The sequence below is a fragment of the Meleagris gallopavo genome, chromosome 22 (genome assembly GCF_905368555.1).
Source record: "Meleagris gallopavo chromosome 22, MGAL_WU_HG_1.1, whole genome shotgun sequence".
Classification (NCBI taxonomy): Eukaryota; Metazoa; Chordata; class Aves; order Galliformes; family Phasianidae; genus Meleagris; species Meleagris gallopavo.
Genome location: NC_139425.1, coordinates 2,715,258 through 2,741,990, shown reverse-complemented (window position 1 = coordinate 2,741,990; position 26,733 = coordinate 2,715,258). Strand labels below are relative to the sequence as shown.

Here is a 26,733-nt window from a genome sequence, read left to right as displayed (position 1 = left end):
CAATAGGGGCCAGCCCTGAGCCCCTTGTCTTGGTTCTCCACTCCTGGGCTGTTCGATGAGGAGCGACTGGACCAGTGCTCAACCAGAGGTTCGGGTGTGCTGACCCAGGGAGGCAGAAAGCAAAGCTCTCAGTGCTGCACTCCTTGTTGGTTTGCAGAGCTGCACTGCCTGCAGGGACTGCAGTCCCTCTCTCTGCCTTTGTGTTCGCCTGACAATACAGGAGTAAAAATAACCAGGCTGCATTTGCAGGGAGATAAAAGCGAAGTTTGCCTTTTGTGTCTCTCCGGGCAGTGGGACAGCAGCACCAATGGAGCTGTGTGGACATGACACATGGGAATTTCTGACATATCTTTTCCCACTCTGACCTTGACAGACACAATAAAAAGGGGCTTTGCGGCATGCACACAGCCACTCAGTCCTATCACTAAGGTTAGTAATAAAGAGCATGTCTGTGTGCGCGCTTCTCTTCCGCTACTAACCCTCCTCACCTCCGCAGGGTGGATGTTTCTGCAGGACGGGGACTGACTGTGGGCACAGGGTGGGATGACGCTGAACCAAGAGCATTTTTCTATAATTTGTGTGCTTTGCCAACATGCCTGCTAGCAGCACTGGTTTTGCTCCTGACAGTGCTGGCATTTCGGCGTCCTGCTGCGGGACGTTGCATTAGATGGATGTTAGAAAGCAATGTTGTAAAAGTGTCTTTCCAAGCAGCTGTCAGCACGGTCCTCTAGAATAGGTCCTCCAAGGGAATCATGCCTCCATTCTTGCTTTTATCATCCTGCAAGATTGCTCGGCAGCATGAACATGGCTCCTTTACAGAGGAGCCTTGTGCAGAGCACCAAGGCTCCAGCAGGTCTGTAGAGCTGGAGTAGCTTTTAGCTGGCTTTGTCAAGAAAATAGGTGCCACTAACGTCTCGCCAAGCCCTAAACACAAGTGTTGATTTTGACACCAATGTGATACAGGCTTGCACAGCAGGGCTGACAGCAGCAGAAGGGAAAGCATGCAGTGATTGTGTTGTTATTATGGTTATTGTTTGCTAGTATTGTCGCTGTCTTCTCTCACTCTCTAACATCAAGAGCATGTTTGGTGACTGCACATCGCTGATAGCAGCCCAGCGGTAGGTGCCTTCTCTGTGCACTGACTTCTTGCCCCTTCCCTCCTTTCAGCGTTCAGGTATCTTTCATTCTTCTTTTGCTGTTGGCAAGTCCTCCTCCAGCCAGACAAGATGTCTATGCTGGACATGAGCGAGTTTGGGGAGGCTGCTGAATACCTCCGGAAAAGCTACACAGAACAGCTGAAGCTCCAGACAATCCCATTTGATGGTAAGCACCAAGCCCTTGGTTGTGGCTCTCAGTGGAGATATTCCCATCCTTTCCCTGGGTCTGCTCCCTGAGATGTTGCAGGTGCTGCAGAATTGCCCCCAGCACCCCAGAGAACAGAAGGATCTCAGAAGGTTTCTGAGTGTCCCCTTGCTGGCTGAGCAGTGGGAGGAGGTGGCCCATCATCTCCTGTGACCCTGTGAGGGGTAGGAGACTGAGGGAGATGGGCTGAAGGACTGGTGGTGGCAAAACCTCCTCCACCTCTATTGGAAACTTGCTCTAAGCCATCCCACTCTGCCCTGTGCCTTCTGACACAGCAAACCAGGGGAGTTTCACTTCTTCTCACCTTCCTTTTTTATTACAGTTTGCCTGCAAACACATGGGAAACAGCAGACTTCATTCATACATTTGACCCAGGCAAAATAAACAGCTGCCAAACATGGAAAAGGCAAAGAAATCCTCACTCCTATCACCAAGAGTGTAGGAAGAAATAATCACTGTTCTTCCACATTATTCACACAGCATTCAGTTGACACTTTAAAATAGTTTTCTACACATCAACATATCTTTTCCCTTCCCTTCCCTTCCCTTCCCTTCCCTTCCCTTCCCTTCCCTTCCCTTCCCTTCCCTTCCCTTCCCTTCCCTTCCCTTCCCTTCCCTTCCCTTCCCTTCCCTTCCTTCCCTTCCCTTCCCTTCCCTTCCCTTCCCTTTACCTCCACTCCCTTCCTTTTACCTCCATTCCCCTTTTTCTCTCTGCTATTCCCTTCCTTCTCTCTCTGCCCTTTCCCTTCCTTTTCTCTTCTTTTCTTCTTCCTTCTTCTATCCTTTCCCTTCTTTTCTCTTCCTTCCCTGCCTCCTCCCCAGGGAAGAAGCGTGCTTGGATCCCGGATGAGAAAGAAGCTTACATTGAAGTGGAAATCAAAGAAAGCACCGGTGGCAAAGTCACTGTGGAAACTAAAGATAAGCAAGTAAGCAAAATACCTTTCCTTTTCCAAGGGCTTGCAACTATGTGTGGAGGGGGGATATGCGTGACAAGATCACGTCTGAGCCCAGCCAAGATGTCCATGAGAACCCATCCCCACTCGGCACTCAGTTGTCCCCCGAGGGCTGCCCATGGGTTTGTCACTGCACAGTGTCAGCACACTGTAGGCCAAGGACTTCCAGTGCGTGCCAGCCGCTCAGCATCCCCCACCAAATGTTTGCTTTCAAACCCGGGGTACTGAGCCAGGAGGGAAAAGGGGACAGCAGTCAGCTCCAGCACATCCCGTTGCAATGCTGAACTGTTGCCTTGCTAATCTTGGAGGTAAAAATCAGAGGTAAGGAGACAGATCTTGCTTGTTTTAGCCTGGATTTGCAGTAGATTAAGCGGCACTGTTTGGGGAACAAAGAACAGGCAAAGAACAACATCCATTACAAATAGCTGCAAATTAATATCTCCTTCTCAGCTATGCGAAGTGCATGGCAACACTGCTGCCATGGAGAGACTCTCACTGGTATAAAATGGGGAAAAAGAACCAGGTGCTGACCTGGCAGTAACCGGTAGATGTGGTTGTGTTTGTTTCTCAGCTACATTTCGTGGCACCGAGAACTGCTTGTGCCTGCCTAACTTAATTACACCTAATTGCCTTTGAAATGTGCCAAGGTTTTGAAAAGGTTTTTGTCTGAAATTGGAGAAAAAAAATAATAATAAAAAATTCCTCCTATGAAAGGTAACTTACTGTGGAGGGGAACATCAATTTGAAATCTTACTTTGCCTTTTACATGCTTTGGTTCAAGATCTTCAGATTCTGCAAACAAAGCAGTTTCCAAAATCTCTGAAAATGTTTGTGTTAAAATTTGTCATGGATTTGCAAAACCTGAAGCTGTACCTGCTGCCTCTGGATCTCACTTCCAACAGAAACAGTTTCAAGAGACCCCACTCTTGTCCTTCTATCTATTTCCCTTCTTTTAACATCTAACACCTTTCAACACCCTGTGCTTAATGCTCACCTATTAAAAAAAATAATAATCTCAGAAAGATTTTGTTTCAGATGCATTAACAAGCCCATTTGCTAAATCCAGGTCCTTGCATCCAGATATGTAAGGTGATAGTTCCTCAAGGCTGGGATTTGCAGGATTAAATGGATCCAGCTCAAAGTGGTGGGGTATGCACTTCAGCTGTCTGCCCAAATAACCACAGACCTCTCTGATGGGACAAGGGGTGCTGAGCACTATACAGGGGCTGTGCCTGTTCCCCCGTCCTCCCCTCCAGGAGGGCAGAAGGATCCCGCGGGGCAGAGGTAGCACCTGCAGGGAAATGTCTCCATAGTGGAGCTAAGATGATGTAGGGTTGGAGGCCGTGCTGGGTCTGAGCCCAGTGCCGCCATGTCGCTCTGGCAGACGCGGGTGGTGAAGGAGGATGAGCTGCAGGCCATGAACCCCCCCAAGTTCGACATGATCGAAGACATGGCCATGCTGACGCATCTCAACGAGGCCTCCGTGCTCTACAACCTCAAGCGTCGCTACTCCCACTGGATGATCTACGTAAGCCACTGCCGCTGGGGGGTCCCCACCTCCCCCCCCCCCACTGTGAGGAGGAGGGCTGCCGGGGCTCCCCGTCACCTCAGCCACCCTCTTCCCACCCACAGACCTACTCGGGGCTCTTCTGCGTCACCATCAACCCCTACAAATGGCTGCCGGTCTACACTGCGCCCGTGGTGGCGGCCTACAAGGGGAAGCGGCGCTCCGAGGCTCCACCGCACATCTACTCCATCGCCGACAACGCCTACAACGACATGCTGCGCAGTACGGGCGGGGGCAATGGCGGCACGGGGGGGGCACTGCCGCCAGCAATGCTGGAGGGTTGGGGGGCAATCCCCGCTGACCACTGCCTCCTTCCCTTGCAGACCGCGAGAACCAGTCCATGCTCATCACGTAAGTCTCTCCCCTCACTTTCCGCCTTTGTTTCGCCCCCTGCTGCCATCTTGCTGCCCTCATCCCGCCCAGTGGTTGTCAGCCTGTCCTCCAATGCCAGGCTCCCTCACAGCGCCCGTCCCTCTGCCACAGATGGCGGCTGTGGCCAGAGGAAAATGGTGGCGGTGGTGGGCGGAGGGGCAGTGGGCGACGTGGGAGGGTGTAGGCCAGGTTGATTTCAAGTGACATATAGATAAGGGCTATATAAAGGACTCGAAAGGACCCCAGGCTTCTGCCAAGAGCCATGGACATTTTTAGCAGCGGCCATAGCCTAATTAGGTAATGCAGGGGCCGAGGAGAGATGCTTGGCTCTGGTCCTGCGTGCTGTGCTCCCCGGCTCCCCCCGCTCTTTGTCATCTGGGATTACAATAGGGAGCAGCTATCTATAGGGATGAGCTCACCGGGGCCTTCGCAGCCTGCGAGCCACCCAAGCCCCTTGCTTACCCGGCCCTGTGTGGGCACAACCTGGGCAGGATCAGCCATGCCGTGCCGCCCTGGCCATCTCCAAGCAGCCAACAAAGCGGGCTGTTCTGAAACCAGCCAGCACTGAATCCCAGACAGCTGAAGCCCTGCGGCAGGGCTGTGTGCCCACCAGCACAAAGCTCAGCACCGCCTCAGTGTCTGCAGGCACCTCCTGACAGCTGTGTGCAGCCCTATAGCAGAGGGGCTATGATGGCAGGCTTGCTCTGAAGGACGCAGTGCAGGTTTTGCTCCTTTCCACACCACATTTGCCCTCCCTTTGAGAACTGCTGCCTAGGATGGCAGGGTGATCATCCCATCCTTCCCTCGTGCTTCACTTACCCTACCTGGCACAATGAGTGGGGTGGTTGGGCAATGCCGGCAGGTTTGCAGAGTCTCTGTTTGAAGTTTTGCCTGTTCTTTGCCTCATATTCTTGATCTGTGTATTTCTGTTACCCTAAGCGGAGAATCTGGTGCTGGTAAGACTGTAAACACCAAGCGGGTCATTCAGTACTTTGCCATTGTCGCAGCCTTGGGCGACACACCGGGCAAGAAATTAGTAAGACCTTCTTTTGAAAGAAATTCTTGCTGTTTTCTTCCTTTCTTCTTCTTTTTTTTTTTCTTCCCCCCCCCTTTCTCCCTTCCCCCTTTCTTCTTTTTACTTTTTTTTTTTTTTTTAAATTCTTCTCTCAACTTTTTGCATTTGGAAACGTGTTTTGGTCTGACCCGCCCAGGGCTTGGCTTTTCCCTGACTTTTGAACAAGCAAGGCTTGAAACTATCTTGCTCAGGGGGGAATGGATTTTTTTAAGCATCTGCTCAGTCTGAGCAGTCTGGAACAGGCAGTTCAGATGCCCTCTTTATCTTCTCTTCCTTCTTCAACACCCCACAGATCTTCTTAAGGAGCTCAAAAGAAATGGAGTAAAACTGCAATTTCCCACCTTGGCTCTTTTAAGCCTTGCTTTTCGTCCTTTTCTCCTCTTTTTTTTTTTTCTTTTGTTCATTTTGACCCTTCTCTACCTTGTGCTTTTCTTGCTCTTGTTTTGATTCTTTGGTGCTGGTTATTTTTGAGCTGCTCTTGCAATTGCTTCTTTCTTCTTGATACATTGAGGCTCCAGCCTGCTTTCCCCTTATAGAAGCAAACTGGCTGCTTTAGATATCAGACAAACAATACTTCAATATTTTCTTTACTCTTACTTGGTTTGGATTTAACTGTTCTTGCTTTTTTATGCATTTCTTCATTTTCTTGAGCTAATCTATTTAACAACTTTTTGGCATATCTTAAAAAGTTTAATCCTCCCATTTTTTCTTGGGCCGTTTTTGGCACTAAATGGCCATGTCCTGCTTTTCTGATCATGCTTCTTGTGGTTCTTGCCTGGCTTTTCTGGATTTCTAAAGACAATTTTCTTTCCTTTCTTTAGGCATCTGTCGCCACTAAAACTGGGGTAAGTGTTACAGACTCTTAATTTTTAATGCTGAGGACAGGGTTCTGCTGCAATGGAGCTATGGGTGATAGGGTGATAGGAAATGCCAGTGCCAACAGTTATGGCTCAGCCATTGGAGCAGCTCACACGTATGCCCTTAACTCCCAGCTCCTCTTTTGGAGCACCAAGGGGCTGCATTTAACTTATACACATGGCCAACTGCATTCCTGCCATTTTGGGTGGGAAATACTCATTAAAATATGAAGCTCAGCCCATTCAGGAAAGCTATGACTAAGAGCAAAACAGTTGGAGGGCTGCATGTGTGAATCTTGGTGTGGCCCATGGGCAGGCAGGGCAATTTTAGATTGGAGGGCTGCATGTGTGAATCTTGGTGTGGCCCATGGGCAGGCAGGGCAATTTTAGATTGGGCTAAACTTAAGAATAACAGATCAAAGGATATCAAAGGAAAAATGCAGCTTGCCACTAAAAACCATGATTCACAGCTGCTCCCTATCTCTTTTGCCCTTTACATGCCTGGAGCTGCAGAGGCAGGGTGCAGTCATGCCCCAGATGTGGTGGTTGGCATCCAGCAGCAGAGCAGTGGGAGATGTCATGGTGTCAGGGTGTAGGCACTGAAAGGCTCTCTCATGGAAAGTGCCACTGTTGTCAGACCCCACTGTCCTTCGTGTGGCTTGGCACAAGTCTCTTGCATCTCTCTTCTAATTCTTGTCCTGCTTTGCCTGTGTTAGGTGGTGCCTGTCTCTGTCTCTTTGAACTACATGTATGAAACATACTATGAACTACGTGTATGAAGCATGGTTATGGAGCTGTTAATCTTGAGGTTTGCTCCAGAGAGATGCAGAGAGGCCAGCAGATCATGCCAGCTGGGAGCCATGATGTGTCCCTGTCACACCGTGGCCCTGCCACGCATTTGGTTGGTGCAGGGAGCTAAGCCTCTTTTCTGCATCTCTTCATTCACAGTGCGCTGACACTTGAACTGTCCAAAACCCTGGTTTGGTGGAAGGGGAAATGTCTGGCAGAACCTAAAATGTTTGGACTGTTGTGACAAGTGTGCTTGCTCTTGGTTTGCATGTTGTAGCAGCCTAGGAGAGGAGCGAAGGACTTCTGGGTGCAGTTTAGGCAAGGGGAATCCCAGAGGGAGCATTGCTGCAAAATCCAACTCTTCTGACCCCAAACCCAGCTGCATCCCCTCGTGAGACAACATGAGACTTCAGGAACAGCAGGCTCTAAAGACATCTAACGAGTGCAGCAGGCAGATGGGCACGGAGCATCATGCTTCATTTCCCTGTGACACTGATGACAGATCCCCTTTGGCTGAGTGGGAGCTGATGCATTCTTTGGTTTTGTTTTCCAGGGCACCCTCGAAGATCAAATCATTGAGGCTAACCCAGCTATGGAAGCTTTTGGCAATGCCAAAACCATAAGAAATGACAACTCCTCACGTTTTGTAAGTGTCTTATAAAGACACTGCTGATGTGCAGGATATACGTAAGCTAAACGCATCATCTATAGCATAATTGCTTTTGTATGGTGTAGGCACAGAAGTAGCTCTTCTTCCTAGCAGGGCTGGACTGCCAGGGCCAAACTGGCTAAACTGGTGCAGTGGATAGCATGTTGGTCAGAATGAATTGTCCCTGTAATGACAGCCTGGAGCTGAAAAGGTCTTTTCCAGGACCAGCACTAAAGGGCCAGCAATCAAAGCTCAGAGTGCTTGATAAACATGTGTCTTTGAGGCAGCTGCATCCCTTTTATAAGCCCAGCCTGGTTCTGCTAGGAGCTGATTGACCACAGGTGGCTTTGCTGTCTGTTCTTGTGCCTTGTGGGGGATGGGGAGGTTGTGGGGCTGAGACTGCTCAGCACAACATAGCCAGGGGGCTGTGGGCAGACTCAGTGTCATAGTGCTCTACAGGAGTGCTTAGCTTTCAGAGCAGGCCTGAGGACAGGGATTTATTTGCTGTGAGCAGCGTTTCTGCATACCAGTGTTTAAAGCCCCAGGTGATACCACCTACCTTCTACCAGAGAACTTCACCCACTTCTCTCTCACAGAGCACAGAATCTTGCCTAACATCAGCAGAAACCTAAGGAGTGGGAAATTGCCAGTGATGCTTTAGCTGTATGAGTTTACTAGGAGCTGCCTAGATTTGTGCCTGTGTAGACAAGCTCGGTGTTTACCTCCCTGTAAATGCTTTCAGGGCAAGTTCATCCGCATCCATTTTGGCCCCTCAGGGAAGCTGGCCTCTGCAGACATCGACATCTGTGAGTAACACGTGCCAGCTGCAGGGGGTGGATTTCTTTCTCACTGTTTCTGCTGATGGTGGGTCAGCTCCAGAGAAAAGCAAGCTCTCTTGTAATCTCTCTGCCTTGTTTGCTTCTAGATCTCCTGGAAAAATCAAGAGTGATTTTCCAGCAACCCAAAGAGCGAAGCTACCACATCTACTACCAAATCCTCTCTGGGAAGAAACCAGAGCTGCAAGGTAAGGCAGCATAGCCTTTACAGTGTGACGGCTTGAAAATAGCCAGAAGGAGCTCTGTTTTGAGTATCAGAGTCCTGCTGTCCACAAGGGCTGAGCAAACCCAGCTCACCATTCAGATCTGGCCCTCAAATGCTTTGGTGACTGTGCAGGATTGTAGGATCATCAGATAATTCAGGGTGGAGAAACCAGTCACTTTGGTCTGAAAACTAAAGGCCTTTCTGAGCTGTCTGGGAGTGGGATAGTGGTCCCTGAGTATGTCTGCAGGGTGGGAGTGCACCTTGCTAAGGTGCCTTGCACAGAAACTCCTTGTTGAGTGATTCTGCACTGACTTCAGCACATGCAGGTAGGATGTATACTCATTTTGGGGTAGGGGAAAGTGTTTTGCAGTCCATTCTGAGCTCCTCCTGCCACCCTAGACGGATGATTTTCTTTCAGGTGAATTTGCTGCACAGTTCTCTTGCTGCAGCAACTCAGGCATAGATGTATCCTAAATGTGTTCCCCAATACAGTACCAGCTGACCCCGAATTTGCCCTGGAGCCACTCTTGTGTGCTGGGCAGTCCTGCCTTCTAGATGCCAGGTTGTACAGAGTGCTCAGGAAACCTTTCCATGCTGCAGAAAGATGGGTGGCACAATGCCCTGGGGAGGTCAGCCACTTGGCTGCAGGCTCTTGAGCCCTCTGTTGGCTCCAGAACAATACCTTATTAGGCAGGTCTGGATTGCTGCACTGTGCAGTAATCTTATCTGGTGGTCACAAGGACATGGATGGCCACTTCTAAATCAGTCTGCAACAAAGCCATCTCCCAAGATAGCAAGCAGGAGAGGTGGACCCATGGGAAGGCCTGCCTAGGCTTGCAGAGATTGTCCTGCTGATTGGTGCCACCTAGTTGAGGCCAGTATGGCTTTACCTCTTCATCTGTGTCCAGCGTTGGCCCTTTGGCACCAACTTTGTCACTCTGGCCTCACTGCATATGTGTCTTCTCACAACAGATATGCTGCTGCTCTCCCTCAACCCCTACGATTACCACTTCTGCTCTCAGGGTGTAACAACTGTGGACAACTTGGATGACGGCGAGGAGCTCATGGCAACAGATGTATGTGCACTTCCTTCATGCCACAGAGCCAGAAGTGGGGGTTTGGGGGAGGGTATGGGCATGTTGGGAGAGCTGGACTCACAGTCAGATTTTCATGGAGCGGGATTCCTCAGCCGGATGTTCACAAACTAGAACACCCTGTCCCACTCAGCCCCAGAATAGGAAAAACACGCTGGGAGACAATGGGAGCACCCACCCTCACCTCAGGGTGCTGATTTTGTTCTGCCTATGCTACTTTGTGTCCCCTCAGCATGCCATGGACATCTTGGGCTTCAGCAATGATGAGAAATACGGCTCCTATAAAATAGTGGGCGCTATCATGCACTTTGGCAACATGAAGTTCAAGCAGAAGCAGCGGGAAGAGCAGGCAGAGGCTGATGGCACTGAAAGTGAGTTTTAATCTGTGCTGCCAGATTCACCCAACCTGAGCTTGGCACCCAAACTCCTCTGAGGGCAGGCTGCGAAAGCAGCCCTGGCCTGGTTTGTGAACGTCAAAGGTTGTGATCCCGAGCAGCTGCAGTGTTAGGACCTGCTCTGGGTACACAGAGGAATGTTCACCTGGAGGCAGGCCTTGTTGTGGTAACACTCGTGGTGGAAGAGTTTGTCTTCATGAGGAATGTCAATACAGGCTTCAGCTGCTACATGGTAATTAAAAAAGACTGTGATCTAGTAGAAATGATTTCTTACAGAGGTGATTTCCTTGCTACAATCTACTGTAAAGAGACAAAAATTACCTCATCAGTCCAGATTTACAGCATGAGAATCTAAGATCCCAGCACTTCTAAACTGTGACTTCTGAGGCAGGAGGTCCAGCCTATAAGAACAGCATGAAATATCCACAATTGGAAATTGCAATTCAGCCATTGGAGCAGACTCTGAAGCAGTCTAGTTAGCATTGATCAGCAAAATAGCTGGTGATTTTTTTTCTTTTCCATGGCTTACTTTCTTGTTTCCTAATGTCTTGTTGTGGTTTTACAGGTGCTGACAAAGCTGCTTACCTCATGGGGATCAGCTCAGCTGACCTCATCAAGGGGTTGCTCCATCCTCGTGTGAAAGTGGGCAATGAGTACGTGACCAAAGGTCAGAATGTAGAGCAGGTGGGTGTTTCAGGACGCAGGCTTCTATACTCATGCTGGTATGCGACTCCTCTGCAGTCAGGCCCTTTGTGCAGTGTTACTTGCTCAGGATGCCTGGTGCTTCAGTTAGGGAGGAGACTCTAGAGCACCATGATAGGATGTATCCACACTTAATGGTTCCCGGTAGTTGGGACAATTGGTTTCAGGGTTGGCAGATAGTTTTGGATGGTAACCAAGGTTTTGGTTACCAGTATCTTTGAAATGTGAGTTGGATCATAGCCAGAAAAGGTTTGGTTTGTATGGGTCTGCTTCAGACAATCACAGTCCCATGAAAGGTTCAGTTCTGGACAATAGAAATATCATCTAAATAAGTGATCTTGTGGAAGACTGTAATGCAGCAAAAATGTATCTGCTCAGCCACGTCATGATTGAGTAACCAAACCTGGCCTGGATGGTCTCAGCCAATTCTTAAGTAAAATTTAAGAGGACCTCAGATATTGACTGGAGTCCTACCCAGAGGCAGTGAGGTGTAGGCTCCTGCCATGCACATCTGAAAATATCACTTTGGACTTGAGCATATATCCTAAGACGTTGGAGGCTGTCTTGGTGCTCATTGGACCAGAGGTGCAGGAACATGCTTGTGAGCTTGTGAAAGCTTATCAGAGAGAATGCTGCAACCCTGAACTCCCTGGATCTGTCAGTCTCTCCGTTGTGCACTAAGAGGAGTGCCCTTCTGCAGCCTAATCCCTGCAAAAGCAGTATGATGCATGGTGCTCACAACCTGCTCTCTGGTTTCCTTTGGCAGGTTGTCTATGCTGTGGGAGCCCTGGCTAAAGCCACTTATGATCGTATGTTCAAGTGGCTGGTGACTCGGATCAACAAGACCCTGGACACCAAGCTGGCCAGGCAGTTCTTCATCGGAGTACTGGACATTGCAGGCTTCGAGATCTTTGAGGTGAGTTTTGTAGTTCCCCTGCAATGGGCTCAAGGGAACGTTGTAAGAAGACAGCTAGGTCCACTACTGTCTTAACAGCTCTATCTCTCCCAAGAAACTGTTGGTCTTGATAGAAGGAGCTCTTGTCTGTATTTATTTGTCTGAAATAAACGGGCAGCTCCACAGCTGCTGCTCTAACACTGCTGTGGAGCCCCTGGTGAGCTCCTGGCTATCTGTTTTGGTAGCTACATGTTTGAGACCAGCAGGGGTTGTTCTTCACATCCAGACAAAGCAGTGACTCTCTTCATCTCTGGAGCTTTACTTGCTGAAGCAGGTTGGTTTTGTTCTTGCAGTTCAACAGCTTTGAACAACTGTGCATCAACTTTACCAACGAGAAGTTGCAGCAGTTCTTCAACCACCACATGTTTGTCCTGGAGCAAGAAGAATACAAGAAGGAAGGCATTGAATGGGTCTTCATTGACTTTGGCCTGGACCTACAGGCTTGCATTGACCTGATTGAGAAGGTAAAGCATGAACCAGGACACAGAATTGGTACTTCTGCTGGACAGCTTGTTTGTAAAGACAGGAACAGTGAGAAGTGCTCTGCTACCAGAAACAGAATTAGTCTCTTCCCAATCAGTGGCAACTGGACAACTTCATTTTCCCTACATTTGTAGCTCAGAACCTTCAGCTCATTCTTTGGACCTTTTTTTTTTTTGACACAAATTTTGTCTTTGTGGGGAATTCTGTTCTTACTTACCAGTGAGCAACAGAACCTGGAGATGGGGGGGAGAGAGTAAAATGTAGGGAACAGAGAATTTTTCCTCTTGAGAATGGTGATCTCATTGATTCTGAGCACCTCTTATAAAAGATTTCCACAATTTCATGGAGGAAACCCACTTTTTTTTTTTTTTTTTCCTTCTAAATGAACAGGGTACTGGAGAGGATTTCCCCTCTCCTGACAGTAGACCACATCTGGGCAAGACCAATGTCTTGTAGGCCTGGCCAGTCCCACTCTCACTGGGTGGAAGAAGCAGCCTGGTGCAAGGGGAGCAAGGAGAGTTTGCCCCATGGTAGATGTCTTGCACTATTTGCCTGAGTGAGGACATGACCTCCCAGGTCAGGCCTTGCCTCACCTTGCCCAGCAGCACAGAGAGTCCTCCATTCTGGGATGGCAGCTGGCAAGAATTAAATCAGGCTTCCTCATGCCACCTTTTCTCTGCAGCCACTGGGAATCCTGTCCATCCTCGAAGAGGAGTGCATGTTCCCAAAAGCCTCCGACATGTCATTTAAAGCTAAGCTCTACGACAACCACATTGGGAAGTCACCCAACTTCCAGAAACCCCGGCCGGATAAGAAGCGGAAATACGAGGCCCACTTTGAGCTGGTGCACTATGCTGGTGTGGTATGTCTCTGCCTGCTCTTCTGCAGCACTCGCACTCCTCTTGCAGGGCTGAGCTTACCTTTGCCTTTCTCCTTTGCCCACAGGTGCCGTACAACATCATTGGGTGGCTGGACAAAAACAAGGACCCCCTGAATGAGACAGTGGTGGCCGTCTTTCAAAAATCCCAGAACAAGCTCCTGGCCTCTCTCTATGAGAACTATGTGGGCTCCAGCTCAGGTGAGGAACAATCTCATCCTTCTTCAAGCTGTACTTTGATCCCTTAACTGCAAAGCCTCATCATACACACATGCAGCTGTAGATGGAGCAGCCTGGGCAAAGGGAGGACCCACACCAGCTCTTAAAACCTCTCACCTGGGTGGGTACTCTGGATGTGCAGCACTAGCCTAGGGGCTTTAGGTGGCTATGCAGAAGCAGGCTGAGCCTATGCGGGGGACTATGTACTGCTGTCCTGGTAGACCTGCAAGAAATGACGTAGGATGTGTGAAGGACTGACCTGTTGCGAAGAGATGGGGGACAACACACAGAGCTGGATGCTGTGGGAGGAGTTTTTGTCAGGCTAAGTCTGCAGCTGGGTGTTACTATCTCTGCTTTACAGAGAGCAGGGGCTGTGGGCATATCACTGACACTTTCAGTGCAGAGGTGCTTGGAGATTCTATGGAGTCCTTCAAAGCAAGCTGACACTTTGCTGATGTACTTAATCCATATTTTAACCCGACAGAGGAACCTCACAAACCAGGGTCCAAGGAGAAACGTAAGAAGGCAGCTTCCTTCCAAACAGTGTCCCAGCTACACAAGGTAAGAGCCAACCCTTCATGTGTGGCCATGTGCTGGGATGCTCTGTACATAAATCCCTTAAGTTCCACTCCCCTTCCAGAACTCCAGGCTATCTTACACATGAGCTCCTTGGTCATGAAGGACCACAAGGGTTCCAGAGAGTTGTCCTGGCTAGGCAAAAGCTCCTGGCATCTTCTACTTGGCCCTGTGCCTGGCAGAGTCCCAGCCCTGTCCCCGTGCTGCTAGGGAAGGATGTGAGGCTCCAGGCTGGGAGAGCCATGGCTCCCTTTGAGCTGGGGCTTGTGCTGCTTCTGCCCACGTGATGCTTGTGCAGCTCCTTCACCCTTGAGGGAGCGGCAGTTAAGACTTGTAGTGATGTTTAGATAATGTATTACATGAACATCACTTTAAGTCTGTGCTACTTCTCTCCTCATTCTTGTCGGCGGGAAGGACAGCCTTTGGGCAGAAGAAGATGGAGGAGGCTGTAATGGGTCTCTGAGCATGCAGCTCTCTGCTCTCCTGTCCATGGAGAGCTACGTGACAGCTCAGGATAACTCGTGCCCCTGATCCTATGCTCACCATGGCATTTATTTGTCCATCCCAGAGTTCAATCAACTTAAAAACAGCACAGAGAGGTGTCTGTAATCCCAAAGCTGTGGTCTGCTGTGACAGCCTTATGGTGGCAGGGTGTTCAAAGAGTCTTACTGTCAGATCCACCCAGAGCTCTAGTAGCCAAGGAGAGGTTCCTCGGGACAAGGCTCCTGAGCAAACCTCATTCAGGGAAGCATGTGGTGCTCTTTCTTCTGCATAATTCACAGTCCCTGGGAAGTGTCTGTGGTGAGAAGTTGCCCCATGGTAGGGCTTGCCAGAGCTGGTCTTGGACTGGCTGAGCCTCTGAGGAAGGGAAGGCAGCCTGGGAAAAAAAAAAACAAGGATGCAAATGCTTTTCCCACAAGAAAAGGCAAGACTGTGAGTCATCCCAGGATTCGGGGCCTCTGACAATGCTCTACTGTAGGGCCTTAATCCCAGGAGCTCACCTCCACTGTCCTGCCAGGGCATGCTGGTCTCCAAGCAGATATTCACAGAGCATCCCTCATGAGCCAGACCCAACACAAAGCTGCTGGAAGAATGGAGAAGGCTCAGACTGGCCTGGCAGGGCCCTCTGTTACAGCCAGAGGGCATGGGCAGCACTCTGGGGTACAGGGTAAACCCCTATTGAGATGAGGGCTGCAGTTGGTATGGATGCCAGCATTGGATTTGTAGAGTGCTGAGGGCAGGGCTGATGGACACCAGCGGAGCTGTATGCCAGAAATGTGCTCAGTCTTGTGTTTCTGGCTCTTCCCTGTAGCAGAACTTCACTTACAAACACTTGTGAGGCACCTGATTCCTGTCTGGCGCAGCAAAACCAGCATGTTCTGGTTGGCATGTCTGCCCACCGTGGTTTCTCTGCTGTTGCACCCACCTTGGCCATGGGCAGTGTCTGCTCTCTCCCTGCCTGTGAGAGGAAGGAGCTGGAGAGAAGCACTGTGGGAGCAGGGACATCACCTCATGCCTCGTCCCCCATGTCTGCCCTACAGGAGAATCTTAACAAGCTGATGACCAACCTGCGCTCCACTCAGCCCCACTTTGTCCGCTGCATCATTCCCAATGAGACAAAGACCCCAGGTATGCATGGACTGAGACAGCACCCTGACTCCTTCTGGCAGAGACTCCTGCCCTGCTCCTGTACCCACGTGCTACCCAGTCCTTTTCTCACAGCGGTTCTGCTGCTGCTGAGACCTGGCTCCATTTCTGTGGAAACCACTGAGACCCTTGTCAGTCTCCTCTACGAATGAAGAAGTTTTGCCAGGCTCCCAGCTGGGCTGTGTGCTGGCTGCTGGGCTGCCTTGCACTTGTTTGACATCAGGCATAGATGAATTTTTCAGACTGACTTCTATCCTCTTGGGCCTGGGCTGCAGCACTGGTGCTCAGTATAGGCTTACAAAACAGCTTAACACCTGTGTTCCCAGAACAACCCCCATAGGCTGTTTGCAGAGTTGAGGTCATGCTTCCCCCATCCTCGTGGGCTGAGTGTTTCCTCTGTCCCTACTCTCACCCTAGGAGCCATGGATGCTTTCCTGGTGCTGCACCAGCTGCGGTGTAACGGTGTCCTTGAAGGTATCCGCATCTGCCGTAAGGGATTTCCCAACAGGATCCTCTACGCAGACTTCAAACAGCGGTAACTCCCTCTTCTCCCCTCCCCAGCATGTGTTCTGGGGAAGCTAAACTCCCAGCTTGTGCAGGGCTGCTCTGAAGCCCACATTATGTGCAGCGTGTGCACAGGTCAGGATAGCTGTTCAGTTGTCTCTGTGGTGCCAAATGATAGTTTTGTGCCAGGCACAATGAGACAGCAGGGGTACTGATATTTAAGGTGCTGAATGCAGGATTGATGCAGTGATTGATGGTAAGGCACGGGACCTTTGGTCCTGGTTCTGATATGCTTCTGCTTTGGGAATCCTTACCATTCCCCAAGTTGACTCCATCCATCCTGCTCAGCCTAGGCCTGAGCCAGGCAAGGTGAGGCCAGTGGCCTCCTCCTGCACAGTCCTCCTCACGTACAGGGACTAAGATATGGCAAGGTTTCCTGGGATCTGCTCTGCAGCAGATCCCAAACTGAAGCCTGGAGCTCCTGGTCCATTCGTGGCTTTAGCATGTGCTGTAGTGATGCGCTGCCAGGGGACTGGCACGACTTGGATACAGGGACAATGATGGAGCCACCAACTCTGTGCTGAGGTTTTCTTGAATGCCCTCCCTCTGCTTTGTGCTTGCAGCTACCGTATCCTGAACCCTGCAGCCATTCCAGATGACAAGTTTATGGACAGCAGAAAGGCCACAGAGAAGCTGCTGAGCTCTCTGGATCTGGATCACTCCCAGTACAAATTTGGTCATACCAAGGTGAGACCAGGCAACTGCTGGTCCTTGGGGGGGTGATCTCATGCTTCCCATCTCTCTGCAACCCCAGCTAGCTGGCACTGCCCAGCCTGCCCTCTGTCTTACTGCAGCTCTGCTGAAGCCCTGTGCTCTGCAGGCTGAACGTGGCTTTCATGAGACTGAGGGAAGCGAAAAGAAGGCTAGGAGGAAGCAGGTCTGGGTGCTGCTGCCTGAGCTCATACCACCCAGTGCAGCAACTGGTCCTACTGGGAATATGTGGGGATGGATGCAGGGCAAGGAGAGCTGGTGTCCAGCTGTTCCCCTCTCCGTAGAGCCTGGGTTCATGCCTTGTTGCTCTGAATATCCCCACTTTGGGTTGCACACAGAGCTCAGACCTGTCTGACACGTCATGTCACCCATGGGCTCTCTGTCACGTTTGACTCTGTTCTCACACCTTTGCCTATAGGTGTTTTTCAAGGCTGGTTTGCTGGGCTTGCTGGAAGAGATGCGAGATGAGCGTCTGGCCAAGATCCTGACCATGCTGCAGGCCAGGATCCGTGGGCACCTGATGCGCATTGAGTATCAGAAGATCATCAGCAGGAGGTAGAGTTGTGGGGGGAGAAAGAGTTTTGTGAGTGCTTCTTTTTTCCTCTGTGCATTTCAGTGGGTTTGGTTTGTAGGGTTTGTCTGTGGCTGGCAGAGGATTAGTATGTGTCCTGGTTTCAGCTGGTACAGAGTTGATATTTCCTTCGTTGTGTCTGTTATGATATTGTGTTTTCTCTTTAGGAAAAAAAAATAATGTTGATAACACACTGATGTATTAGTTGTTGCTGAGCAGTGCTGTACAGAGCCAAGGGAGAGAGGGTGAATGACTGTATGGTGCTCAGCTACCTGCCAGGTTAAACCACAACAGCATGGAAGGGGTGGAGGCAAACCTACAGGGCCTGGCATAGACTTGACAGGAAAAGTCAGTGCATCTGGGCTGGGAAAGTGTTTGGTTTCCATTGGAAGGATTCAGTGGGTGTAGAAGGAGGAGATCTGAGAGCCACACCACCCATCCCACCAGCGCCACTGCAGTGTGATCATTCATACAACAAACAGGTTGCCCAAGGAGGTTGTGGATGCCCCATCCCTGGAGGCATTCAAGGCCAAGCTGGATGTGGCTCTGGGCATCTTGGTCTAGTGGTTGGCAACCTGCACATAGCAGGGGAGTTGAAACTAGATGATTTTTGAGGTCCTCTTCAACCCAGGCCATTCTATGATTCTATGATACTGCTATTTGTCCTGCTGGTGAAGAATGGAGTCAGGTCTCTGCTGCAGTTGAGAGTTGGAGGTGGGGCATCTACATCCATGATGATCCTTGTGCTTGTATTCCTTCAGGGAAGCCCTCTATACCATCCAGTGGAACATCCGAGCCTTCAATGCTGTCAAGAACTGGTCCTGGATGAAGCTGTTCTTCAAGATCAAGCCTTTGCTGAAGTCTGCTCAGACTGAGAAAGAAATGTCCACCTTGAAGGAGGAGTTCCAGAAGCTGAAGGAGGCTCTGGAGAAGTCAGAGGCTAAGAGGAAGGAACTGGAAGAGAAGCAGGTCTCCATGATCCAGGAGAAGAATGACCTGGCTCTCCAGCTGCAGGCAGTGAGTACCTCACCCTCTCCCTGGCAGCATAAACATAGTGCAGGGCCCATGGGGTAGAGGAAGGAGCAGAGAGTGCTAGATCCCTTCTCCAGACTCTTGAAGTTCTGAGACCCACTCATTGCCACAATCCATTTGAGATACAACGATGGACTCAGTGAAAACCTGAAGCTGCATTACAGTCTTGTTGTCTCAAGGCTGCCGTGGGAATTCATGATTCCCTGGCTCTGAAAAGGGTGATCTCACATGGAGGTGGAAGTGATGGGAATGTTTGCTGTCCAAGCTGTGGCTGATGTGTGGCAATTCTGTGCCAAAAAGCGTCAGTTCAGTGTTTCTTGCCTCTGGAGAGTTGGTTGCAGTTAGCTCTTTGGCTCTGGTCAATGCTAGATGTTGTCCCTTGGCCCTGCATGGATCTCCTTTCATTACACCTGATCACTTTGGGTTTGCTCTGTCTTCCACTCCTTGACTTTTGCAAGGACAGTGTGACTGCTGTATACTTTTGGGGCAGTGGATGAGCACCAGCTTTCCTGAATCTTTCTTAGGAGCAAGACAACCTGGCAGATGCAGAGGAACGCTGTGACCTGCTGATCAAGTCCAAGATCCAGCTGGAGGCCAAGGTGAAGGAGCTGACAGAGCGTGTGGAGGATGAGGAAGAGATGAACGCAGACCTCACTGCCAAGAAACGCAAGCTGGAGGATGAGTGTGCAGAGCTGAAGAAAGACATCGATGATCTAGAGATCACACTGGCCAAGGTGGAAAAGGAGAAGCATGCCACGGAGAACAAGGTGACTGACCCTTCCTGCAGGGAACAGCCTAATTGCCAAGATATGTCAGCCGTTGTAGGGGCATGTAAGGGAATTGTTGGGGACAATTGCTAATGTGTGGGAGCTGAGGCTGAGCAGAGTGCAAAAAGGTGTGGCAGAGAGCAAAACCCCACAGTGTCCTGCCTTACTGCATGGGATTGGCATGGGCAAATGATCCTGTGCAATAGCAACTATTCTGGGGTTTTGACCAAAGCCAGCCAAGGGAGGAAGGAGCTGGCTGCTGCTGTGGTACTGAGCTGCTGTCGAACATGGATTCCTGCCTTTCATAGGCCAACCTGCTGTGTTAGCTTTGCATCACCTGTCTCTAAGAAGATGCACTTAATTTTTTTACCTAACTGATCTAGGTTAAAAACCTGATTGAGGAGATGGCTGCTCTGGATGAGATTATTGCCAAGCTGACGAAAGAGAAGAAAGCACTACAGGAGGCCCATCAGCAAGCCTTGGATGACTTGCAGGCTGAGGAGGATAAGGTCAACACGCTGACCAAAGCAAAGGTCAAATTGGAACAGCAAGTGGATGATGTGAGTCATGGCCGGTGACAGTGAAGTGAGAGTGGTTTGAGTCACACACCTTTGGGAGAAAGCTGCCACTGAGTGGGGTCTGGAAAGCATGGTGATTGTTGATTCCCATGCAATAAGGCCAGCTGGTGAGCAACCTCATTGACAAACTGCCCCTGAACCAGAGTACCCCCATGGGGAGCAGCCCTGGGCTGAGGGAAAGGAACAGGAGGCCAATTGGGAAACAGCTATGGCTCTCAGGGCTGAGTGAAGTTCCCAAGCAATGGGCATGGGGGAGGTCAGGCACTACAAGGGCTTCTTTCCCTCCCTAGCCTGTTGCCCTTTGTTCTCCAGCTGGAAAGCTCTCTTGAACAAGAAAAGAAAATCCGCATGGACCTGGAAAGAGCCAAGAGGAAGCTTGAAGGAGACCTGAAGCTGACACAGGAGTCTGTAATGGATCTGGAGAATGACAAACAGCAACTGGAGGAGAAACTCAAAAAGTGAGTGTGTGACGTATGCTGGGCTGTGTACTTTATCAGTGCCTGCTTCTAAACCAGGTAGACACATGTGGGACCTGTTGGGATGTGGCTCTGAGCACTGCTGGTGTGATCAGTCCAAGCAAACGGAGGCCTTAGTTTTAATGGGCACTGTGCAGAGGTGCTGCAGGGGCTGCTCTCCTGAGGAGTTTCTCAGCTGCACAGACTGACAGATCAGGGAGCTGTAGGACTTCCTTCATACGTACTTGTTTGGCAGGATTCTAATGTGGAGCTGAGACCTCAGCTATAAGTACAAACTTCATCACCTTGTCACTTCCATCCTCAGCTCTAGTTGGGGAACTGGAGAGCAGGGAACTTGCAGGTAAAATCTAAGAGCCGGGCCATCTGCCACCTCTCTCAGAGCATCCCATCTGCTGCTCTTCGCCCTATTGGGCACTTTCCTATGAGGGTTAGTTTATTTTTCTTCTGGGCCTGGATAATACAGTGCAGGGAATACTTTTCCTCCGGCTTCAGGATGTGAAGGGCAGGATAGCGTTTGTCTGAGCAGAGCTCAGCTCTGCCTTCTTCTTTTACAGGAAGGACTTTGAAATGAGTCAGCTGAACTCAAGAATTGAGGATCAGCAAGTGACTGAGGCCCAGCTGCAGAAGAAGATCAAGGAGCTCCAGGTACTGTTGGAAGTCTTGTCCTCATAGCCCAGTGGTCCCAAATTCCCATCAGATGTAACGTGCTGGGGGCATCTGCGTGGGTTGTGGGGAGCAAAGATGCTGGAACTTCAGACAGTGCTTGGAGCATCTGCCCCATCCTGTCCCTTCTAGGCCCGTATTGAGGAGCTGGAGGAGGAGCTGGAGGCTGAACGTGCCGCTCGAGCCAAGGTGGAGAAGCAGCGGGCAGAAGTGTCCCGGGAGCTGGAGGAGCTGAGTGAGCGGCTGGAGGAGGCTGGAGGAGCAACGTCTGCACAGCTGGAGATGAACAAAAAGCGGGAGGTGGAATTCCTGAAGCTGAGGAGGGACCTTGAGGAGGCCACGCTGCAGCACGAGTCCACGGCGGCTGCTCTGCGGAAGAAACATGCAGACAGCGTGGCTGAGCTGAGCGAGCAGATCGACAACCTGCAGCGTGTCAAGCAGAAGCTGGAGAAGGAGAAGAGCGAGATGAAGATGGAGGTGGATGACCTGTCATCCAACATCGAATACCTCACCAAGAACAAGGTGGGTGCTCTGCACTGGGCATCTTCATCTCCTTTGTGAATAGGCAGCTGTGACTCTGTCATCAGTGCAGCTCACTGCACTGCATTCTGCACAGCCCTGTCTGTGCACACTTACTCGCTGTGTAGTCTGTCCTGTGTCACTGTGGCAGCACCTGCAGGATGCTTTGCTTGTCCTAGTCAAATCTGGAGGATCTGGGAAGACAGTACTTGTGCGAGTGACTTCAGAATGCTACAGTTAGCTTAACAGGGATGTGAGAGCTCTGCCAGGCTCCTCCTACCTGCACTGTGTGCATCAGGGATTTGCTGAGCAGGGCTGTAAGGTCCCAGGGCCGTGCAGTCACTGAGTCCCTCCTGGGAGGGTTCTCTTCGGGCAGAGCCTTGTCTCACGTAGGCTTTACTTGTTGTATGCAGGCCAATGCCGAAAAGCTGTGCCGCACCTATGAGGACCAACTGAGTGAAGCCAAGTCCAAGGTGGATGAGCTGCAACGGCAGCTGACTGATGTGAGCACGCAGCGGGGCAGGCTGCAGACTGAGAATGGTAGGTGGGGATGTGTGGCTGTTCCTGCACTGGGGCATGTGGGAGCTGTGGTTCAGTTGTGTAGGCTGTCCAGCTCCTCCCCGGGGCAGATATCAGTGGAATCTCCATCTGGAGTAAAGGCGAACGGATGTCCATGGTGTGCATCTGCTCAGACCTTGCAGTACTGTCGTATGGTGTGGCAAGGGAGGGGACCTCTGTAGCACAGCTGTTTTTTACAGGTGCTGGGGGGGTGTATGATGATCTCAGGCATCAGGAGAGGGTTCTCAGCTGTCACACTTAGCCATTAGCTTCTTGGGGACACCTCTGCTCATGGGCCACAGCTTGCCTGACTGGGGGTACAGTTGGCTTCTGAAGTCTCCATATAATTGAAGGCCACAAGATGTGAGCGGGTGTGGGCTCATGCATGGGTGCGCAGCCCCAACAGCTGTTTGGCTCTGTTTGAAACCAGGGGAGCTGAGCCGGCTGCTGGAGGAGAAGGAGTCATTCATCAACCAGCTGAGCCGTGGCAAGACCTCGTTCACGCAGACCATTGAGGAACTCAAGAGGCAACTAGAAGAGGAGACCAAGGTGAGACTGCTGGGACATGGCTGGTCTCTGGGGGGCTCGGAGTGGCAGATGTGGGCCAGTGTAGTACTGAGGAGGTGCATACAGACCTCCTCAGTATGCATATGAGACCTGCATACAGATGCACCAAGGCAGCTTTTAGCCACTGAAAAACAGAATTGCTTCGCTGCCAGCATCCCAGCAGGCATCCAGGGGTCTGGTGCCAACTGCTTATCTCATGAGCTGTTCCTTCCTCAGAGCAAGAATGCCCTGGCACATGCCCTGCAAGCTTCCCGCCATGACTGCGACCTGCTGCGGGAGCAGTACGAGGAGGAGGTGGAGGCCAAGAGCGAGCTCCAGAGGAACTTGTCCAAGGCCAATGCTGAGGTGGCCCAGTGGAGAACCAAATACGAAACAGATGCTATCCAGAGAACAGAGGAGCTGGAGGAAGCCAAGTGAGTCTCGTGCCAGAATTAGCTTACTTGTGGGTGGCAGGTTTCTATTTAAGGATGTGGCCCTCCCAAATCCGAGGCGTTTTGGGCAGGCCAAGGCCTTCCCTGCAGAGCTGCAGGTGGGCTGGCATTTGGGCTGGAAGCGCTTACTCCTTGATGCCGTCTGCAGGAAGAAGCTGGCCATTCGGCTGCAGGAAGCAGAGGAGGCTGTGGAGGCTGCCCATGCCAAGTGCTCCTCCCTGGAGAAGACCAAGCACCGGCTGCAGACGGAGATTGAGGACCTCTCAGTGGACCTGGAGCGAGCCAACTCTGCATGTGCTGCCCTAGACAAGAAGCAGCGCAACTTTGACAGGATCCTGGCTGAATGGAAGCAGAAGTATGAGGAGACTCAGGCAGAGCTGGAGGCATCACAGAAAGAGTCACGCAGCCTGAGCACGGAGCTCTTCAAGCTCAAGAACGCCTATGAGGAGTCTCTGGACAACTTGGAGACCCTCAAGAGGGAGAACAAGAACCTGCAGGGTAGGACTGGGATCAGGCCTTCCCCTCAGACTGTTGGCAGCCTTGGGCCCTGCTGTCATGGACAGCCCATAGCTCCCGTGTCCTCAGCCCTGAGGCAGCTGTGTGGCAGGATGGACATCCATCTAGGCAGGGAGCACTGTGATCCTTTGACAAGAGGGTCTTTGTGGTTCCTCACATCCCTCCTGTGCCCTCTCCCTCCTTTCCTTTGCACTGGCCACAGGGGAACACAGCAGGGCCCAGCAAAGGGGGCTGGTGCCCATTCCCCAGGCACAGCCTCAGCACCCAGGGACTGGGGGAACGTGGGCTCAGCTCGGGTGGGGTGATGAGTATGTCCTGCAAGAGGCTGGTACTGCAGACCTGCTCCTGACCAAACACCTTCTGCTCCTGCCAGAGGAAATTGCTGATCTGACCGACCAGATAAGCATGAGCGGCAAAACCATTCATGAATTGGAAAAGCTGAAGAAAGCCCTGGAGAATGAGAAGAGCGATATCCAGGCAGCGCTGGAGGAGGCTGAGGTGAGCCTGTGTTTCTCACTGAAGCTCACAGATGTCTGCTGCACCTGAGAGCCTCTGGACTCCCTACAGCTCTGGGGAGGTGGTGCTGGGGCAACTGGATGCACTTCTGGGTCCTGCTTGTGGGAGCTGAGGCCAGGCTGGGGTGGCTCGGGAGACTTCCCTGGGGGACTTTTCCCAGAGCTGCTGCTGTCTGTAGGGAGCCCTGGAGCATGAGGAGAGCAAGACTCTGCGCATCCAACTGGAGCTGAACCAGATCAAGGCTGATGTGGACAGGAAGCTGGCAGAGAAGGATGAGGAATTCGAGAACTTGAGGTGCGTGCGGCGAGGAGACAGACTGGGCTGTTACTGTGGGCTGAGGCAGCATCATGGCCACGAGACAAGCGTGTCTGGCTGAGGCTGATCCGGACAGATGTCCCCGGGAGTGGGGCTGACACATCATCCCTCCCGCAGGCGCAACCACCAGCGTGCCATGGACTCCATGCAGGCCACGCTGGATGCTGAGGCTCGGGCCAAGAATGAAGCTGTCCGGCTGAGGAAGAAGATGGAGGGAGACCTGAACGAGATGGAGATCCAGCTGAGCCATGCCAACCGCCAGGCTGCCGAGTTCCAGAAACTGGGTCGCCAGCTGCAGGCCCAGATCAAGGTAGGGGGGATGGGCTGGCTGCCACCCCTGTGCCACCCCTGGCTTCTCCTATCTCTCTCCTCCTCCTTCCTGACACAACTGACCCCATGCTGCCCGGCAGGACCTGCAAATCGAGCTGGATGACACCCAGCGCCAGAACGATGATCTGAAGGAACAGGCGGCTGCCCTGGAACGCCGCAACAACCTCCTGCTGGCAGAGGTGGAGGAGCTGCGGGCTGCCCTGGAGCAGGCTGAGAGGAGCAGGAAGCTGGCAGAGCAGGAGCTGCTGGAGGCCACCGAAAGGGTCAACCTGCTCCACTCACAGGTGAGGGGCTGCAAACTGGCACCTGGGGCACTGCTGGGACTGGTGAGCCACGAGCCTGTCGGGCATGGCCAGTCCTTGTGGCACTGCCTCTCTGCCTGCAGAACACCGGCCTGATCAACCAAAAGAAGAAGCTGGAGACCGATATCTCCCAGCTGAGCAGTGAGGTGGAGGATGCTGTGCAGGAGTGCCGCAATGCTGAGGAGAAGGCCAAGAAGGCCATCACGGATGTAAGAGGGGGCTGGGCATGGTGCTGAGTGGCTTGGCAAGGGCATGCAGCTCTGCTGGATGGGTGGGTGAGAGGAGAAGGTCTCAGAGCTCTTCCAGGCAGGGCTGCCCAGTGATGTTTCTGTGCACTTGGCCTTGCAGGCTGCCATGATGGCAGAGGAGTTGAAGAAGGAGCAGGACACGAGCGCGCACCTGGAAAGGATGAAGAAGAACATGGAGCAGACCATCAAGGACCTGCAAATGCGCCTGGATGAAGCTGAGCAGATTGCTCTCAAGGGGGGCAAGAAGCAGATCCAGAAGCTGGAGGCCAGGGTGAGGGAACAGGGGCAGAACCCTGGTAGTATGGGCTTTGCAGGGCACTGGAACTACACAGGGCAGGCCCTAAGGACTTGTAGGCCTGGAACTATCTCCCAGCCTTTGCCTGGAGTAGCTCAGCCTTAGCTGCAGCTGCTCTGAGCTGGGGAAGTGGCTGGGGCTGGCTGTCCCTGCCTGGGCTCCCATGGCTGAGGTGACCTCTCCTGGCTGCAGGTGCGTGAGCTGGAGGGAGAGCTGGATATGGAGCAGAAGAAGATGGCAGAAGCCCAGAAAGGCATTCGCAAGTACGAGCGGCGGATAAAGGAGCTGAGCTACCAGGTATGGCAGCACCGGGCACAGCTCCAGCCCCACACTTCTCCCCATTCTCTGACCCTCATGTTACTCAACATCCCCAACATCTGTCCTCCTGCTCTGTGTTGGTGGCATGGCCTCAGCTGAGGGCTGGGACCAAACAGGGCCAGCCCACGTGGCATGGAGTTGGTGGATGCAAAGGGCCCCTGAGAGCACGGAGCTGCCTTGGACTGGTGCAGCAGGGCTGAGAGGTCTTGCCCAGCAGCGGGGCCCTGCTGACTGGGGTGGGGGGCACTTGCAGACAGAGGAAGACCGGAAGAACCTGACTCGGATGCAAGATCTGATTGACAAGCTGCAAAGCAAGGTCAAGAGCTACAAGCGCCAGTTTGAGGAGGCGGTAAGTGCATGTCTGCTCTGCTGCTCTTCTCCGGGGGTACTCAGGTCAGTCTCTCACACCTGTCCCTGCCTCTCCCCCCAGGAGCAGCAGGCCAACTCCAACCTGGTGAAGTACCGCAAGGTGCAGCACGAGCTGGATGATGCTGAGGAGCGAGCTGACATCGCCGAGACGCAGGTCAACAAGCTGCGGGCCCGCACCAAGGAGGTCATCACCTTCAAGGTAAGGCCCAGCCCTGCTGCCCACCCTCTGCAGCCAGAGGAGCAGCTGCACAGCACCAACACCCTTCTCTTTCATCAGCACGAGTAGGAGCCTGGCTGTCCGCCCTGCCACCTGCTGTACCTTGAAGGCAAATGGCTGCAACAGTCACTGCCAGCTTTGCACCGAGTTAATAAATGTAGCTGTGCCAGAACCGGCTCCTTTGTGTCTGTGCTGCAGCTGCGAGGTGCAGGGTGAGCTGGGATCTCTGGGAGCATCTTTCACAGCCAGGCAGCAGC

General features: G+C 51.9%; 1 protein-coding gene across 3 annotated transcripts; it reads left to right on the top strand.

The window, feature by feature from the left end:
• Positions 1 to 291: 291 nt before the first annotated feature.
• Positions 292 to 26,648, top strand: MYH7B (myosin heavy chain 7B). 3 transcript variants are annotated; one of them, XM_010722274.3, is made up of 43 exons: positions 292 to 429; positions 1,168 to 1,323; positions 2,185 to 2,288; positions 3,700 to 3,843; positions 3,948 to 4,104; positions 4,206 to 4,233; positions 5,194 to 5,290; positions 6,151 to 6,174; positions 7,529 to 7,621; positions 8,367 to 8,430; positions 8,550 to 8,648; positions 9,638 to 9,741; positions 9,992 to 10,130; positions 10,720 to 10,838; positions 11,623 to 11,772; positions 12,105 to 12,275; positions 12,977 to 13,156; positions 13,240 to 13,372; positions 13,875 to 13,951; positions 15,508 to 15,595; positions 16,031 to 16,148; positions 16,741 to 16,864; positions 17,307 to 17,443; positions 18,221 to 18,476; positions 19,016 to 19,258; positions 19,642 to 19,818; positions 20,149 to 20,294; positions 20,867 to 20,957; positions 21,108 to 21,497; positions 21,908 to 22,034; positions 22,483 to 22,601; positions 22,836 to 23,032; positions 23,199 to 23,548; positions 23,940 to 24,064; positions 24,261 to 24,376; positions 24,515 to 24,707; positions 24,808 to 25,011; positions 25,113 to 25,238; positions 25,378 to 25,548; positions 25,765 to 25,869; positions 26,144 to 26,239; positions 26,321 to 26,458; positions 26,537 to 26,648. In XM_010722274.3, exons 2-43 carry the CDS (start codon positions 1,227 to 1,229, stop codon positions 26,543 to 26,545), a joined length of 5,826 nt encoding a protein of 1,941 aa, XP_010720576.2. In that variant the 5' UTR covers positions 292 to 429; positions 1,168 to 1,226; the 3' UTR covers positions 26,546 to 26,648. The 3 variants fall into 3 exon arrangements, with proteins under 3 accessions (XP_010720576.2, XP_085097334.1, XP_010720577.3); XM_085241208.1 differs by lacking the exons at positions 292 to 429; positions 26,144 to 26,239; positions 26,321 to 26,458; positions 26,537 to 26,648 and adding an exon at positions 25,986 to 26,135; XM_010722275.3 differs by lacking the exons at positions 292 to 429; positions 1,168 to 1,323; positions 2,185 to 2,288; positions 5,194 to 5,290; positions 6,151 to 6,174 and having other exon boundaries at positions 3,703 to 3,843.
• Positions 26,649 to 26,733: the final 85 nt, after the last annotated feature.

Coding starts and splice junctions, on each gene's coding strand:
- MYH7B (XM_010722274.3), top strand. CDS start 1,227: ATGTCTATGCTGGACATGAGCGAGTTTGGGGAGGCTGCTGAATACCTC. Junction 1,324..2,184: donor CCAGACAATCCCATTTGATG/GTAAGCACCAAG, acceptor CCTCCTCCCCAG/GGAAGAAGCGTGCTTGGATC. Junction 18,477..19,015: donor TGGCTCTCCAGCTGCAGGCA/GTGAGTACCTCA, acceptor AATCTTTCTTAG/GAGCAAGACAACCTGGCAGA.